The sequence below is a fragment of the Odocoileus virginianus genome, chromosome 2 (genome assembly GCF_023699985.2).
Source record: "Odocoileus virginianus isolate 20LAN1187 ecotype Illinois chromosome 2, Ovbor_1.2, whole genome shotgun sequence".
In the NCBI taxonomy this organism is placed as follows: domain Eukaryota; kingdom Metazoa; phylum Chordata; class Mammalia; order Artiodactyla; family Cervidae; genus Odocoileus; species Odocoileus virginianus.
This window is the reverse complement of record NC_069675.1, coordinates 69,244,050-69,260,505: the sequence shown is the minus strand read 5'-3', so window position 1 is coordinate 69,260,505 and position 16,456 is coordinate 69,244,050. Positions and strand designations below refer to the sequence as shown.

Sequence of the window (16,456 nt, the reverse complement as noted above, 5' to 3'; positions counted from 1 at the left end):
TCCATGCTTCCACTGCAGCACTGCAGGAGGCATGGGTTCAGTCCCTGGTCAGGGCACTAAGATCCTGCATGCAACATAGTGCAACTAAAAATAAAAAAGTGTTTTGTTTTTGCTGTATAGCAAAGTGAATCAGTTATACATATATCCACTCTTGTTTAGATAGACAGATAAAAGGCCTCTATAATGGCCTTTTCTTTTAAGTCACTACAGAGTATGAGTAGAGTTCACTGTGCTGTATAGTAGGTCCTTATTAGTTATCTATTTTATATATGATAGTGTGTATATGTCAATCCCAACCTCCCAATTTATCCCTTCCCTTTCCCGCCTAGTAACCATAAGTTTGTTTTCTACATCTGTCTTGTCAAAAAAAAAAAAAAAAAATATATATATATATATATATATATTTCTATCCCATAATTCAAACTTTCATTGAGAACTGAAGTGCTCCAAGAACTGGATCCATCAGAGAAAACCAGAGAGACAGATGTGTAAGGAAGGAGTTGGAGCCCAGCAGATGTTTCCTAGTGAGAGGCCTTTGTCTGAGGGCGGGGGTGATGGGGCCAGAAGAGCGGCTCAGAGCCCAGAGCTGTCAGCTCCTTTGGAACCCGTGTTGCAGAATGAGCAGATGTCTTCCAGGCTGGGAGGAGAGGAAGAGGAAAGTCATATTCTAGGAGCAAGGAATGGCTGGTTGAAAGTACAGAAATGTGTTAAGTGTGTAACCAGATAATGAATTCAAGAGCTGCAGGTGAGTAGGTTGGTTTGCCGGCCATGAGTACCACACAGTGGCAAGAGACAAGGCCAGAGAGTGGCACAGGCCCCTGGGTAGTGCTGTGCCTTTTAGGCTTTGCTGAGCCACTAGAACTCCATCCTTAGATAGCAGGGTGCCAAAGGAGTGATGAAACCCAAATTGTTGTTTGGAAAGATCACCCGGTTGTTATATGGAGACAGTTTTGACTTGCGTCAGGAGGTACTAAAGGCAGAGACTGGTGAAACACCCATTGGGGACTTCCCTGGTGGTCCAGACTCCATGCTTCCAATGCAGGGGATGCGAATCCAATCTCTAACCAGGGAACAAGTGTCCCACATGCTGTGTGGTGTGGCCAAAAAATTAAACAACAAAGAAAAAAACACTGGTTAATTAGGGTCTAAACTAGAGAAGGGCTTCCATGGTAACTCAGATGGTAAAGAATCTGCCTGCAGTGCAGGAGACCTGAGTTTGATACCTGGATCAGGAAGATCCTCTGGAGGAGGGCATGGCAACCCACTCCAGTATTCTTGCCTGGAGAATCCCACAGACAGAGGAGCCTGGCGGGCTACAGTCCATGGGATCTCAAAGAGTAGGACACAGGTGAGCGGCAACACTTTCAAACTAGAGAAATGGTGGAGAGGATGAAGGTCAGAGCCATTCAAAGGGTAAACTTAAATTTTCGAGCTCTTGGCTGTTGGATGGTCTATTGTGTAAGCTGTCACCACAGACTGGGTCTCCTGGACCAGACTGCTCAGCCCACCCCCCATCACCAGTAGACCCACAGAGCATCCCCAAGCACAGCTCCAGCCAGCCAACTCAAGGAGATGCTGCCTTAAAGGACCATAGACCCACATCAACCCAGTCTGCCTGTTGTTGAGAGTTAGTTGTTACCTTCTTAAGGTAGGCAGGAACTCTCACTCAGATTCTGGAACAGCCAAGGGAGAGATCACCATGGGCATCCAAAATCAGAAGTCATCAGTACAAAATAGTGTTCGTTTGCTTTTATTTATAAAATAAATGTCAGAGGAAGAAAGGGCCACCAAATTCAATGCAGAGTATTATTCCCAGGTTCTGTTCCTCATTCTAAGGTAAAGACTTGGGTTCCATTGCCACTTGATGCAGTGAGTAGAGTTCTTGACTGTGAATCCAGAGTTCCAGATCTTGCTCTAACTAGTGGCCTGAGAAGCCCCTTCCTCTCCCAGGCATCAGTCTCCTTGTCCCATGGATAAAGGAAGTAAGCCAGATATATTCACAGGCATCTCCAGGAATCTGTGGTCTTTGTTCCTACTGATGATCCAGAGATTCTTCCATGTTGACCAGCAAGAGGCACCGGGGAGTGTGGTTAGGGCTCATGCATGCATGCTAAGTCGCTTCAGTCATGTCTGACTCTGTGTGACTCCATGGACTGTAGCCCACCAAGCTCCTCTGTCCATGGGTTTCGCCAGGCAAGACTACTGGTGTGGGTTGCCCTCCTCCAGGGGATCTTGCCAACCCTGGGATCAAACCCACGTCTCTTGCGTCTAACCCGCAGTGGCAGGTGGGTTCTTTACCACTAGCACCACCTGGGGCTCATGGTCTACCTTAATACCCAAAGAAAAGGAGCCCATTTGGGTGCAGAGTTCACTCATAATTAATTCAGTCACACACTGCCATTCAAAAAGGGTGATACCTGGCCAGATGCCAGCCCCAGACCCACATATATACAAGGACTGGCCCTGGCCTCTCCAGAATCAGAATTCTTGTCCTTGGGCCAGCCTCCCATTCTCCCAGAAGTGCCAAATCCTGCTCTGAGGATGATGGTCCTGGTGTCCATTCTGATCCTGACTTTGATGCTGGATGGGTCCCTTCACAATTAGGTAACTTCTTTGTCTTTCATACTTTTCACGTCTCTCCATGATCTAGCACAGTTCACAAATTATTGTTTTTCATGTGTGCAGAGAGCATATCCTAGGGATCATTAACTTGCTGAGCTCACTGAGCAGTATGTGGGTCTCCTGCCACCACTGCTTAATTGTTTGGGGGTTTTGTTGCTAAGAAAGCACTGCTTGGTCTTGTGGTTAAGTAAACCTGCTCTCTTGAGTAATCATTAACTTACCGGGGTCTCTCATATTCTACTTAAAATCCCCTAGTGTGATTAACTATTTCCTTACCTATTTTCTACCTTATTTTCTGTTGTTCCTCAGTCGCTCAGTAAGTAACTACTGGGGATGCAATGTTGTGCTAACATTTGTGCTCAGTCGCTCAACTGGGTTCAACTCTTTGCAACGCTATGGACAGCAGCCTGCTCAGCTCCTCAGTTCATGGTATTTTCCAGGTAAGAATACTGGAGGGGGTTGCCCTTTCCTACTCCAGGAGATCTTCCAGACCCAGAGATCGAACCCTTGTCTCATGCATCTTCTACATTGGCAGGCAGTTTCTTTACCACTGAGCCACCTGAAAACCCACCTTACTTTCTACTTACTTCTAATAAAGCAAAGAAGGCACTCGAGGTCTAAAGCAAAATGAGGGAAGATTTGCTTTGTCTGACTAACAGGTCTTGAAGACTAGTATAGTAGGACTTCTTGCCTCTGTGTCATTGAATAACAACCATCCTTCTGTCATGTGACTATATCTCAATGGGTTCAACCAAACATTCCTTTCCTTCCCTGCCTCCCCTACCTTTTCCTTCCCCTCCTCCCATATCTTTCCTTCCTCCCTTTCTTTCTCTCCTCCCTTCCTTTCTTATTGTGGTAAAATATACACAACATAAGACTGACCACATTGACCATTAGTAAGAGTAGAGTTCAGTGGCATTAAGTACATTTACATTTGCTGTGCAGCCGTCACCCATCACTCATCTGCAGAACTTTTTCATTTTACCAAACAAAAACTCTATACCCATTAAACAATAATTCTCCTTTCCTCCCTTCCCCCAGCCCCTAGCAACCACCATCCTACCTTTCTGTCTCTATGAATTTGATGATTCTAGGCTTCTCATATAAGTGGCATCATACAATATTGGTCCTTTTGTGTCTGATTTATTTCGCTTAACATAATGCCTTCAAGATTCATCCATGTTGTAATATGTATCCAAATTTCCTTGCTCTGTAAGGCTGAATAATATTCCACTGTATGTGTATACCATTCACTTAGACATTTTTGGCTATTGTGAATAACACTGCTATGAGCCTTACTGTACAGATACCTGTTCAAGCCTCTGCTTTTTTTTGAACTATATATGCAGAAGTGGAATTGCTAGATCATATGGTAATTTTTTTTTTTTTAATCCTTCATGAGACTTTAATTCTACCTGCAGTGTATGCTATAATATCATAATCCAATCAGGTAACCATTTAGACTTAAAATAAATTTTTTTTCGTTTATTTTTATTCGTTGGAGGCTAATTACTTTACAACACTGTAGTGGTTTTTGCCATACATTGACATGAATCAGCCATGGATTCACATGTGTTCCCCATCCCGATCCCCCCTCCCGCCTCCCTCTCCATCCCATCCCCCGATCATATGGTAATTCTATGTTTAATTTTTTGATCCACTGCCATACTGTTTTCAACTGTGACTGCACCATTGTGCATCCCCACCAACCAGCAGTGAAAAGGGTTCTCTAAAATCACTGATTTTGTAACATTTTTCCTGATTACAGTACAGGTTACTATAGAACATCTAGAAAATGTAAAACAAACAAACAAAAAACATAATATAAAACCCCTTTTATTCTAACTATCTAGTTCTACATTTGACCTCAAACATATTATTCCCCAACAGGAAGGGAAGGGATGGTTTCCCTTGGGATGATTCTATTGAAATGCTGGAGCCTGTGATCCAAGAAAAGAGCTGAGGCCTGCCTTGCTTGATCTCATTGTCAGAGTCCCCATCCTGGCTGTCCCACGACCCTAATCATTAATAGCGTTCAGGATGATATGGTTGGATGGCATCACCGACTTAATGGACATGAGTCTGAGCAAGGTTCTGGAGTTGGTGATGGACAGGGACGACTGGCGTGCTGCAGTCCATGGGGTCTCAGAGAGTCGGACACGACTAAGCGACTGAACTGAACTGAACTGCGTTAACGCTCATTTCTGAGTCGCGTTCGTGGGGTGTTCGGGGTGACCCTAGTCTCAGGCGAGGCACGGAATAGTCACATTCTCCTTGGGTTTGTCTCCTAATCTTTAAAAGCCAATTTAGGATTAATAGAGCAAAACGTAAAATATTTGCGCAAAGTGATTCGTCTAGAGAAACGCGTTCCACACACGTATCGTCTACAACGTCAGAATGGAGCTTGCTTTTTTCGACCAGAAGCCACGGGACTACTTGGGTCTAATCCGTCAAACCTGCCGGCCTCTCCAAGAGAGCGGTGGGCAAGAGCAGTTCCCGCCTCCTTTCACTTCTTCAAGTCTCTATTGGCTGGTTCCTACCGTCAATCCGCCTCGTCTCTGCAGTCTCCTCCTATCACCGCCGCCGTTAGCCTCTCGGGCCTGTGCTCTCATTGGTCCTCCCCGCAGTCGCTCTATGCCAGGAGCGTTCCGAGGCAGCCACTGGGAGTCGCTGGATTCGGTTTTTAAAAAACGCGGCCGGTGAATTGGCGGCGGTGCGGGCAATTCGAACAGCACCCAGCCAGGGCACGCGGCCGGGTTGTCCCGGCCCTCCCAGCCTCTGCCCCCGGACCCAGAAGATCTAGAAGGAGCCGCGGGGCCGCAGCCCTGCGCGCCCGCCATGGGCCCGCGCCGGAGAAAGCCCGAAACACCAAGGAGGCGCCCCGCGAGCCCGGCTCCCGCTGCACGCCGGCCAGCCCCGTCCTTAGGTAACCCGCCACGATCCCTTTTCCTCCGAGCCGGCCTGCCTGCAGCCTGTCTGTGAGGTGGGTACGGACCCAGTCCGCGTGCCCATTTCACAGACGAAAAGCTGAGGCTCCTTGCTGATCTGGGATCGAGCCCATTCTCTCAATCCCGGTTCCTTGGCCTTCTTCTAGAGGGGGCAAAGCAGCTCTGTCCAGCATCTGTACGGAAGCAAGGTCCAAAACCCCCTAGGGGACTGAGGAAAGCAATTTCGAGGAGAAAGGACTGGCTTAGACATTTTTGATACTAACAGCATGGATTGACTGCTTACCACTAACTAGGCATTATGTTAAACTCTTTATACGAAGTTACTCAACTTTATATTGTGCCCATTTTACAAATGGGACAACTGAGGCTCAGACAGACCTGCTAACTTGAGCAAGGTCACCCAGTCTGTTCCCACAGACAGGATTTTTTAAAATCAGTGTTTGTGCTTTTTTCAGTCGCAAAATTATTGGCTACTTTTTGTGACAACTTCACAAAAGTTTTGTGACAACAACAGTTCTACTTTTAGAAGGTGCCTGTTTAGGTATTTGGGTGGGTGGGTGGGTGGGGGGGTGTGATTTGATTTTTCCTTCAGTGAGTGACTGTGTTGGGCCTTAACCAAAGTGCCCTAACTCAACCTGTTCTGTCACCTTGTCCTCTTCCAGAGGTATGTGCCTGGAAAGAAGACTGTTCTGTGGTCCTCAGTTTCTGTGCTGTGGTCTGGTGGATGGGAGACCTAACCATCAGCAACCGCTTTACTTATCTCCTGCTCCATAGCTAAAAGCAGGGAGAAGAAAGTTTCATCGGTTACTTGTAGATGTTGCTATAGTGCATAGATTTTTTTTTTCTTTCCGAAACATAAATAACCTTTGCAGCTAGCAAACTTGCTGAATTCTCTTGTGAATCTTAATAGTCTTTCAGTTGCTTTAATTGAAATTTTCAAGTGAGCTATTATATTATGTGCAAATAATGACTTGAATCGTTTTTTCGTTTTTATACATTTTCTTTCTTATTTTATTGTTACTGAGGCCCTGAGACTTGTGTTGCCATGTGTCTGTTTCCCCCTCTTCCCAGTGACCCTTCAACTCTTTCCAGTCCGACTTCTCATAACCACTACCCCTGTGTCTAGTGCCTTCGAACTGCTCCTGTCAAGGTCACCAGCTACTTTTGTGTTGCCAACTTTATTAGACATGCCTGTGTCCTTCTCTTACCCTGTCTTTCAGAAGCATTCGACACTGGGCCATTTCTTCCTCAAAACCTTCCATCCCCCTGACTCCATGGTACCTACACTTTGTAATTTCTGCTCAGCGGTTAGTGCCTGTGCCATCTCTCTTGAGCAAGTTGATGTTGGACTTCCGTGGTCTCCTTTTTCTTTCTTTCCCTTCCCCAGGGGGGCTCATCCCTCCTTTTGACTCCAGTAGGACTTAGACTCTGACAGCTCTCACATGTTTAGCTCCAGCCCGGGTCTCACCTCCTACCCCACATACCTATGTCCAAGTGCCTTTCTACCCAAGGACTTTGGGGTATGTCACACTAGTTCAGTTCAGTTCGGTAGCTCAGTTGTGTCCGATGCTTTGCGACCCCGTGGACTGCAGCACGCCAGGCTTCCCTGTCCATTGCCAACTCCCAGAGCTTGCTTAAACTCATATCTATAGAGTTGGTGATGCCATCCAACCATCTCATCCTCTATCATCCCGTTCTCCTCCAGCCTTCAATCTTTCCCAGTATCAGGGTATTTTCCAATGAGTCAGTTCTTTGCCAAACACATCTAAAAGCAAACTTTTGCTTCCTCTCCTCCTGCCTCTTCATCCTCAGTTTCCCCCATTTCAGTAAATGGCACAATCTCCCACAGCCAGAAACCTGTTGCCTTCTCTACTCCCACCAGCTCCGTCCAAGCCCCCACCCTAAGCCAGCTATGACATCACTTACACTCTTGTCCCTTTTCAGTACTTTCCTTACATAGGAGCAGGAGTGATCTTTAAATAAAAGTGTGTCATCTCTCCATCCTGCTTAAAGCTCTTCCATGGCTTCCCGTTACATTAGGATTAAGGTAATGCATGAAAGAGTTGGCATTTAAATTAAGACCCTCAAAAGATCATCACTGAGGGTCAGTAGGACCCTGAAAGGATCATTTATTATATTTATGTAGCACTGATCCACTGTTCTCCAGTTGCTGAAGATGACCACAATGACTACGATAGACAAAAATCCCTGCTTTGGGGAGCCTGTTATCTATAGTCTACTATTTGGCTTCCCAGGTAGCGCTAGTGGTAAAAAATCTGTCTGCCAATGCAGGAGATGCAAGAGACAGGGGTTCGATTCCTGGGTTGGGAAGATACCCCTGGAGGAGGGCGTGGCAACCCACTGCTGTATTCTTGCCTGGAGAATCCCATGGACAGAGGGGCCTGGCAGGCTACAGTCAGGGTGTTGCAGAGTCGGACACAACCAAGCATGCACGTTTGGCAGTTTGATGGCCAGGTTGTAGTGCACCACCTATTTTCCACTGCCTTTGACTCTATGACTCGACTGCTTTGCTCAGGCACGTCCTCCCGTTCACCTGCTCGCCGGCGATATAGAATCCTGAAGGAGATCCGAACTCTTCAGAAGACCACACACCTGCTGTTAAGAAAGACCCCCTTCTGCCGCCTGGTGAGCTCCAGGGAGCTTCCCGCCAACCCCTGTGCAGCCTCCTTTCTTTAAATTTCCCTGGTGTTGGGTCCCTGTCATCTCTTGCCCAAATGGCAAGGGCCTCCTCTATTATCTAATCAGGGACACTTCAGCTCCTGAATACATGAGCCTGCTGAGGGCAACTTCTCATTCTTTATAGAGTTCATTTCTAACCCCCACCACCTTTGAAACTATGCTCTTTGATTTCGTAAAAGGAACTCTCCCATCCAATCAGCCTCTCATCCCTTCTCCTGCCCTAAGAGATTGTCTCCTCCTCTCCCCCTACCATGACCAGGAGAGATGTGCCCATCTCTAACCTCCCTGGAGCTGACACCTAGTGAGGTGTTAGCTACTAGTTAGGTCCCCAGGTTAAGCACCAGGAAGGAATAACAGAAGTGAAGATTCATGGAGACTCACGGAGAGAGTCTATCTTCTCTTGAGCCTCCTTTTCCTCTCTACTCTTCCCCTTGCTCCCCATCCCCGCTCCTTCACAGGCAAGAGAAATATGTGTTCAATTCACTCGTGGTGTGGACTTCAATTGGCAAGCCCAGGCCCTGTTGGCCCTACAAGAGGTAAGGAGGGGGCCAGGGGCCAGTTGGGTGAGGGGTGAGAATGGGAGAAGGATGAGGCTGAATATCACCTCCTTGAAAACAGCAACAGGGAACACCCCGAGTCTGGAGGCTAGATTCTCGTCTGGTAGTAGTGGAATTCCTTGGCAAAGTTCAGTCTTGTGCTGTGAACAACCTTTCCTGTAGTCCTTTGAGCCCTTAGAGGCTGAGTTTTTAGCAGGTCTCTCAGCAAAAAGCAGCCCACGCCCCCTCGTCGGTGTCAGTCTTTCTGCTTCTCTTTGTGTCCACAGGCAGCAGAAGCGTTTCTAGTTCATCTCTTCGAGGATGCCTATCTCCTCTCCTTACACGCCGGCCGCGTCACGCTCTTCCCGAAGGATGTGCAGCTGGCCCGGAGGATCCGAGGCATTCAGGAAGGGCTTGGCTGAGCTCTGGCCACCCGCCCAAGTCTCTGTAAGCATTTCCTGCTCACCAGAGAGTGAGCAGACCTTGAGGGGAGAGCACTCAACTTCCCATCACCGGGGTGGGAGTTTCTCTGAAGGAAGCTTCCTTCTCCATCCTGACTCCTTTGCTGCCTCGCCTCCCCTTTGTTCTCTAGGAAAGCTTTGACCTAGTTTTAACTTGAATGTTTGGGATTCTGTGGCTTGTGTCCTTTTGTACAAAGTTATTTTTCAGTTTTAATTTGGATTTCCCTGTAGCTCAAATGGCAAAGAGTCTGCCAGCCATTCAGGAGACCCGGGTTCAATCCCTGGGTCAGGAAGATCCTCTGGAGAAAGGAATGGCAATCCACTCCAGTATTCTTGCTTGGAGAACCCCATAGACAGAGAAGCCTGGAGATCTACAGTTCATGGGGTTACAAAGAGTCAGACACTACTGAGCAACTAACACACACTTATTTTTCAATTAAATAATGACCAGATAAACTGAATCTCTGACAGAGTTCATCCTCTCTGTTTTTCAAGGACCAGATGACCTTGTGGGGTTCTTTTAGGGTTGATTTTTTAATTGGAAGGTAATGGCCTTACAATGTTGTGTTGGTTTCTCTGGTATAACAACAGGAATCAGCCATAATTATATGTATATATCCCCTCCCTCTTGAGCCTCCCTCTCCTCTAGGTCAGCACAGAGTGCCAGGCTGGGCTCCGTATGTTATATAGCAGCTTCTCCCTAGCTAGTTTGTAGTCACACATGATACTGTATATATGATGACCTCATTTTGATTGAAAGAAAGTTATTTTTGAAAATGCCTTGTTAGTTAATATGATTCCTAAATTTCAGGGTTGATACCAGAGCCTCTGCCTGTAGCCAGGACCAGATCCACGGAGTACAAGGTGTTGCCTGGACTTGCTCTCTTGAAGCAGAGCGTGTGAGTTGCTTTCGTAGTTAGTTTTTTTTTAGAAGAAGACTGCATGGCTTTCCTCTGTAACAGAGGTAATATATGAGAGAAGCAACACATTCCAGAAATCCTGAGAATAATTTTCAGATGAAGAGACTCTAAGGTTGACTTCACTTTGCAAATTATTCATGTGACTGATGATTTGGAAGACATCAGATTTTCTAGGTTATGGGCAAAAAGGATATTCACTGATTATTTTAAATCTTCTTGTACCATTAAATTTTTTACCATATATATATTTACTTTTATTTAAAATATGATGGAAAAAATAAGAGAAGACCAGTCATTTGCATGGAATAGCCTGGCGCATCCAGCATACAAATCTCTGTCCTTCAGATTGACTTCATCATTAACAGCAGAAGCAAGTTCGTATGTGGACTATACCTGTCAACAGATTATACAGCTTTTCAAAAACTCAATTGGGATGAAAATAGAAAATTGTTAAGGTTTGATGTTCTGGCTCCTTCTGGTAAATTCCTGCCAAAATCATTCAGAAATTCCAACTTGCAGAATTTATTTTATTCTTTATTTGCAAATCATAGAAGATGTATCATAATTTATACTTCAGAATTTTTCATTCCAGGATTTTAAAGAGCCTTTTCAATGTTTTTACAGGTATTTTTATAACTTCCTTGTGGAGAGATAATAGAAATAATTCTTAATAGAAAAAATTTGAAGCAAAGTTACTGTTATACATAGATTATACTATGTTCTTTGTGTGTTAGCCTTAAATCCTTCATTTGGACACTTTGCCAACAGCCACAATTTAAACAAGAGAATTGGGGGGTGTATCCTTGCCTCCAGTGGAGTAGAGTATGAGCCGATAAAATCCTTGCTCTTCTCTTGTAACTGAAAGCAGTTAAGAGACTTCCAGAGAAATAGGAAGTGCCATCCAAAGACATTTAGATATTGTGTGTGATGAAAATGATTAGTGAGGGCAGATACTAATAATGATGCGTCAGCCAGTTGAATTCAAACTAAAGGGAAGGACCAAGTTCTGTTGTTTGATAAATTTTAACCCTTTATAAAAACATTTTCCTGTTCGACATCAACTCATTTTTATGTAAACATTGGAATAAAGCTTATCTTTGAATACATTTAAAGTTCTTGTCAGAGTGTTATTAATCAGAAGATTATGCATGCATGCAAAGTCGCTTCAGTTGTGTCCAACTCTGTGCGACCCCATAGATGGCAGCCCACCAGGCTCCGCTGTCCACAGGATTCTCTAAGCAAGAATACTGGAGTGGATTGCCATTTCCTTCTCTGTCAGAAGATTATGCTCTTCCTCTAATTTTCTTAAAATTGACACTTCTCTGCTTTCCTAAAATTGTACTAACCAGGACCCCACTGCAACACATGGTCACATGTCACATTCAAATGCCAGGCAGGATGTGTGCTCAGCACCACAGAGAAACATGTATAGTAACCATAGGATAACCCGAGAATCTGATGTTACAAATTACTATCAACTTTGAGCACTTACATAGCTGATGTTGTTGGAGTTTTTTGTTTTTTGTTTTCCCATCTTTCTGGGTGATTTCACCAACATCATCTTCTAACCTTTCCACTGAGTTTTTAATTTATGCTTTCACATAATTTTTAATATCCAAGAACTCTCTTCATTGCAGTGCGCAGGCTTCCCATTTCAGTGGCATCTCTTGTTGCAGAGCACAGGCTCTAGGCACCCAGGCTTCACTAGCTGCAACACACAGGCTTAGTTGCTCTGTGGCGTGTGCAATCTCCCCAGAGCAGAGATTGAACCCATGTCGCCTGCACTGGCAGGCGAATTCTTATCCACTGTACCACCAGGGATCCTAGTTCTAAAATTTTTGATTCTTCTCAAAATTGTCATGTCCCTTTTTATAATTTCTAGCTCCTTGTCGAAAATGTCAAACTTGGCTTTTATATCCTTTAACATAGTAAGTTGCTTTGCAGACTATGTCTGTAACTCTCATAGACTTGCTATGAATCTGTTTCTATTTATGGCTTCTGTTGATTCTTGCTCATTTTTTTTTTCTCTTTGGTGTTGATTACACATGATTGTATGCCTGACACATCTATATGGGGAAATAATTTGAGGCCTAGAATGGTACCTTCCTCTAGAGAGGATTGGATTTTTTTTTTTTCTACAGGTGCCTAGAGGCACTAAACATTCAGAACCACCTTCAGTTCAGTTTTACAGCCCAACATTTTCTGAACCACCCAGATGATTCAAAGTCAAGGAGCTGTGTAGAAATCGTTTCTCGGGAGGTGGCAGGTGGGATTCAGGATGGGGGGACACATATATACCTGTGACTGATTCATGTTGATGTATGAAAAAACATCACAATACTGTATAAAGTGTTTATCTGCCAAGTGAAATTAATTAAAAAAAGAAATTGTTTCTCATTCACTTTATTCCCAAGGTATAGGCAGCCCTCCAAGGTCAATTTATCACCTTTACCTTAGCAGGCCTGTACTTCAACCTTGTCTCCCTAACCCCACAACCTTACCAAAAGCATAGCTCATTCCTCAGCAACATCCCCACAGGAAAATGCTAGGCAAAATCTGCTATTAAACTCATCTCTAGATCTCCATCCTCTCTTTGATTTTGGATCAGTAATTTCTAATAATCACTACCTTGTTAGCAGTTTAATGCTTTTAAGAGCAAAAATATATTTGTCCAACTTTTTCTTTGTCTTCAGTAGGAGAGTGGTCCAAATGACTAGTGGCATAAAATCCAGATAGACCAATGGAATAGGATGGGGGGCCTAAAAGTAAACCCTTGAGTATATGGTCAAATGATTTTTGACAAGGGTACCAAAGCCATTAAATGGGGAAAAGAGGTTTTCCAACAAAAGTTTCTGGGAAAACTGGATATCCCCATGTAAAGAATGAAGTTGAAACCTTACTCACCACCATATAGGAAAGTCGACTCAAAATGGACCAAAAGCTTAAATATAAGAATGACAATTACAAAACTCTCAAAAGAAAACATAGGGAAAAAAAGGTTTTTTTAAGACAAAAAACATTAAGAAAGAAAAAAAATAGGGCAAATACCTCACAACGTTGGATTTGGCAATAATTTCTTGGATATGACACCAGAGGTACAGGCAATAGAAAAAAAGAACATATTTGACTATGAAAATTAAGGATTTTTGTGCAATCAATAGTGAAAAGGCAGAATGAGCAAGTATTTGTTACATATATGCTAAGTCTCTTCAGTTGTGTCCTGCTCTCCTTGACTCTATGGACTATAGCTCACCAGGCTCCTGTCCATGAGATTCTCCAGGAAAGGATACTAGACTGGGTTTATATATATGTGTATATATATATATATATATATATATATATATATATATATATATATGTATATGTATATATATAAAGTGAGATAATGAGACAACACAGATTGAGAAAAATATTTGTAGATCATATCTGATAAGAGATTAATATCAGAATATATAGAGAACTAAAAACAACAAAAACTTGATTGACAAATGAGAAGAGGACTTGAATAGAGGAATATGTCCAACAAGAATGTTAGTTTTGTAATTCTAAACATTCAATAAAATATTTTCTCAAATTTTGTAATATGTTTTCCCAATGGGGGAAAAATTTGGACTCCATCCTCAATGTTTATATCCCAGCTGATAATAGCTCTTTTCATTATTGGCTGAACTGTTTAATGAGAATATAGAGTCAGTTCCAAATCCCCAACCTGTAGAAGATTCCAGGAAATGGCTCCCAGAGAAAATTAAATGCATCTTGATCCAGGACAGAAACAAGAGATGTGAATTTCAGAGTCTCTGAGTGAGCTGTAGACAACTGGCAGAGTGCCTCTCCCTGGGCATTTGCTAAGTTCTGGTCGGTCCCACTCCACCCCAGCCATGTGAGTCATTCTGGACACCCTCTCCGGTCTATCAACTTCAGTGGAAACAGGGTCCTCAGGGTAGAAGGCAGAGGGTCAGATACTGGATGCTAATGAACTGTAGAGAGAAAGGATTGACATTCAGTCCAAATAATACTAAACCCCTTTGCCTAACACGTGTCTCTCCAAGCCTTGTTACTTTGACGTTTCCCCGGTTTACAGTTCGCACAGAGTCAGAACTCACTCTCCTCCCTTTCATCAGATCTCGCTCATACACCCAGAGAATTGAAACCCCAACTCTGCTATTAAATAATAGCATGACTTACCTGCAACTTTTCTGTAGAAACAGCAGCAAAGAACAGGAGGCAGCCATCAGATTGGACCCAGATGCCACCCCAAGGCTTAAGAGACAGCATAGTTAGTTAGCACACTTGAGATAAAATGAGTTTTTTTCCAAGTCCTTTCACAGAATCAGACTTACAGGTTTGGGAGTAATGGCAATAACCAGCCAGTTTTGAAAGTGAAAGAGGAGCGTGAAAAAGTTGCCTTAAAACTCAACATTCAAAAAACTAAGATCATGGCATCTTGTCCCATCACTTAATGGCAAAAAAATGGGCAAACAGTGGAAACAGTGGCAGACTTTGTTTCGGGGGACTCCAAAATCACTCCAAAATCACAGACTTTGTTTTGGGGGGCTCCAAAATCAAAAGTGACTGCAGCCATGAAATTAAAAGACACTTGCTCCTTGGAAGAAAAGTTATGACCAACCTAGACAGCATATTAAAAAGCAGAAGCATTTTCCAACAAAGGTCCATCTAGTCAAAGCTATGGTTTTTCCAGTGGTCATATATGAATGTGAGAGTTGGACCATAAAGAAAGCTGAGTGCCAAAGAATTGGTGCTTTTGAACTGTGATGTTGGAGAAGACTCTTAAGAGTCCCTTGGACTGCAAGGGGATCCAAGCAGTCCATCCTAAAGGAACTCATTCCTGAATATTCATTGGAAAGACTGATGTTGAAGCTGAAACTCCAATACTTTGGCCACCTGATGTGAAGAACTGACTCACTGGAAAAGACCCTGATGCTGGGAAAGATTGAAGGCAGGAGAAGGGGAAGACAGAGGATGAGATGGTTGAATGGCATCACCGACTCAATGGACATGAGTTCGAGTAAACTCCAGGAACTGACGATGGACAGGGAGACCTGGCGTGCTGCAGTCCATGGGGTCTCAAGAGTCGGACATGACTGAGTGACTGAAATGAACTAAACTTACACACACATATCCATGCCTGAATCTCCTCTCCAGCAGACACCTCCCCTCACCTCCCTGTTTTCTCTTTGGACTCCTTTATTGATGGGGAGCTCATCCATTCGCTAGGCAGCCTATTCCATATCCTGATACCTCTGACTCCAGAAAAGTCAGTAATTTCCTCCTACGATTTCCCAATCCCCCTCCTGGGGCCCATATAGATCGTACCTCACTCCTCCTTAGTGTAACAAGCTTTCCTGCAAGAGGGCAGTCCTGTGACAGTTCAAAGTCACCATTGGACTGGCCGTCGTGACAGTTAGATCAGACTCCAGCTCCTTGACTTGGAGGCTATTTAAATTTGATCTTGTTAGTAAATCAAGGAGGAAAGAGAATTTCCAGACAAAGCCCCTCTCAGAGCACTTCTTCCTCTCCCAGGGGAGCCTCTTGACCTCAGGCCATTGTCAGTCACTCTTAGGGCTCCTGGGGGAGAATGTGGGATGGAGGTATTTTGGGGGAGAAGGGGCTGGCTTCCCAGGACCACCCTGGACTTTCGAATTCTCTAAGGAGCCTTACATGCACCCATCTGTTCACAATCTACGTCTAAAGCCAGGCTGCTTACAATCTGGGGAAAGAGGCGTGGCCTAGCTGAGGGGCGGTGCCTTCATTGCTTGCCCTCCCTTGTGAGCACCACCAGGCTCCGCCCACCATCAGTCTACCCGTGGCTCCTTTCTAAGCTGCAACTGAACCAGTAATTTTTTTACAAAAATTTAAAAGTTGAGTAGATAAAGGTACTCTGTAAACTACAAACCTGGTAGACTGAGTATAGAAAAAAACAATTCAACTAAAATTTACCAGGCACATCAATATATGAATGATAGTGAGGAGATGGTCTGGTAAACAGGTGGTGATCAGCAAGCCATACATGCTAACTGATGGTCCCTGGGACCAAGATCATGGCACGTCAAAATCCAATGTTGGGGGCAAGTGGAGCAGTTACAAGAACTGATGACGGGTTTGCACCCACTAACCCAAGGGGTAGTAACCAGGTGGTAACCAGTCACCTCTCGTTCTCTCCTGGAGTCTAGACAGATCAGGACAGGACAGTCCCGCAGTAATCCCCCATGAGGTTTTGAGGGACTCTCATGGGCCTGGGGCCCCACAGG

General features: G+C 44.3%; 1 protein-coding gene across 3 annotated transcripts; it reads left to right on the top strand.

Moving 5' to 3' along the window:
• Positions 1-5,310: 5,310 nt before the first annotated feature.
• On the top strand, positions 5,311-11,299 carry CENPA (centromere protein A). Of its 3 annotated transcripts, none has more exons than XR_011482030.1 (5): positions 5,311-5,548; positions 8,107-8,216; positions 8,729-8,806; positions 9,094-9,278; positions 10,079-11,299. XR_011482030.1 is itself a non-coding variant. In XM_020913860.2 (5 exons), the coding sequence occupies exons 1-4, from the start codon at positions 5,461-5,463 to the stop codon at positions 9,226-9,228; spliced, it is 411 nt and encodes a 136-aa protein (XP_020769519.1). In that variant the 5' UTR covers positions 5,311-5,460; the 3' UTR covers positions 9,229-9,253; positions 10,079-11,299. The 3 variants fall into 3 exon arrangements, 2 of the variants coding, with proteins under 2 accessions (XP_020769519.1, XP_070306639.1); XM_020913860.2 differs by having other exon boundaries at positions 9,094-9,253; XM_070450538.1 differs by lacking the exons at positions 9,094-9,278; positions 10,079-11,299 and having other exon boundaries at positions 8,729-9,087.
• The last annotated feature ends 5,157 nt before the right edge of the window (positions 11,300-16,456 follow it).

What these genes read in the sequence shown, in the direction of transcription:
- CENPA (XM_070450538.1), top strand. Translation starts at nt 5,461, where the DNA reads ATGGGCCCGCGCCGGAGAAAGCCCGAAACACCAAGGAGGCGCCCCGCG. An exon ending in CCGGCCAGCCCCGTCCTTAG is followed by an intron (nt 5,549 to 8,106) that starts GTAACCCGCCAC and finishes TGCTTTGCTCAG; the next exon opens with GCACGTCCTCCCGTTCACCT. An exon ending in AGACCCCCTTCTGCCGCCTG is followed by an intron (nt 8,217 to 8,728) that starts GTGAGCTCCAGG and finishes GCTCCTTCACAG; the next exon opens with GCAAGAGAAATATGTGTTCA.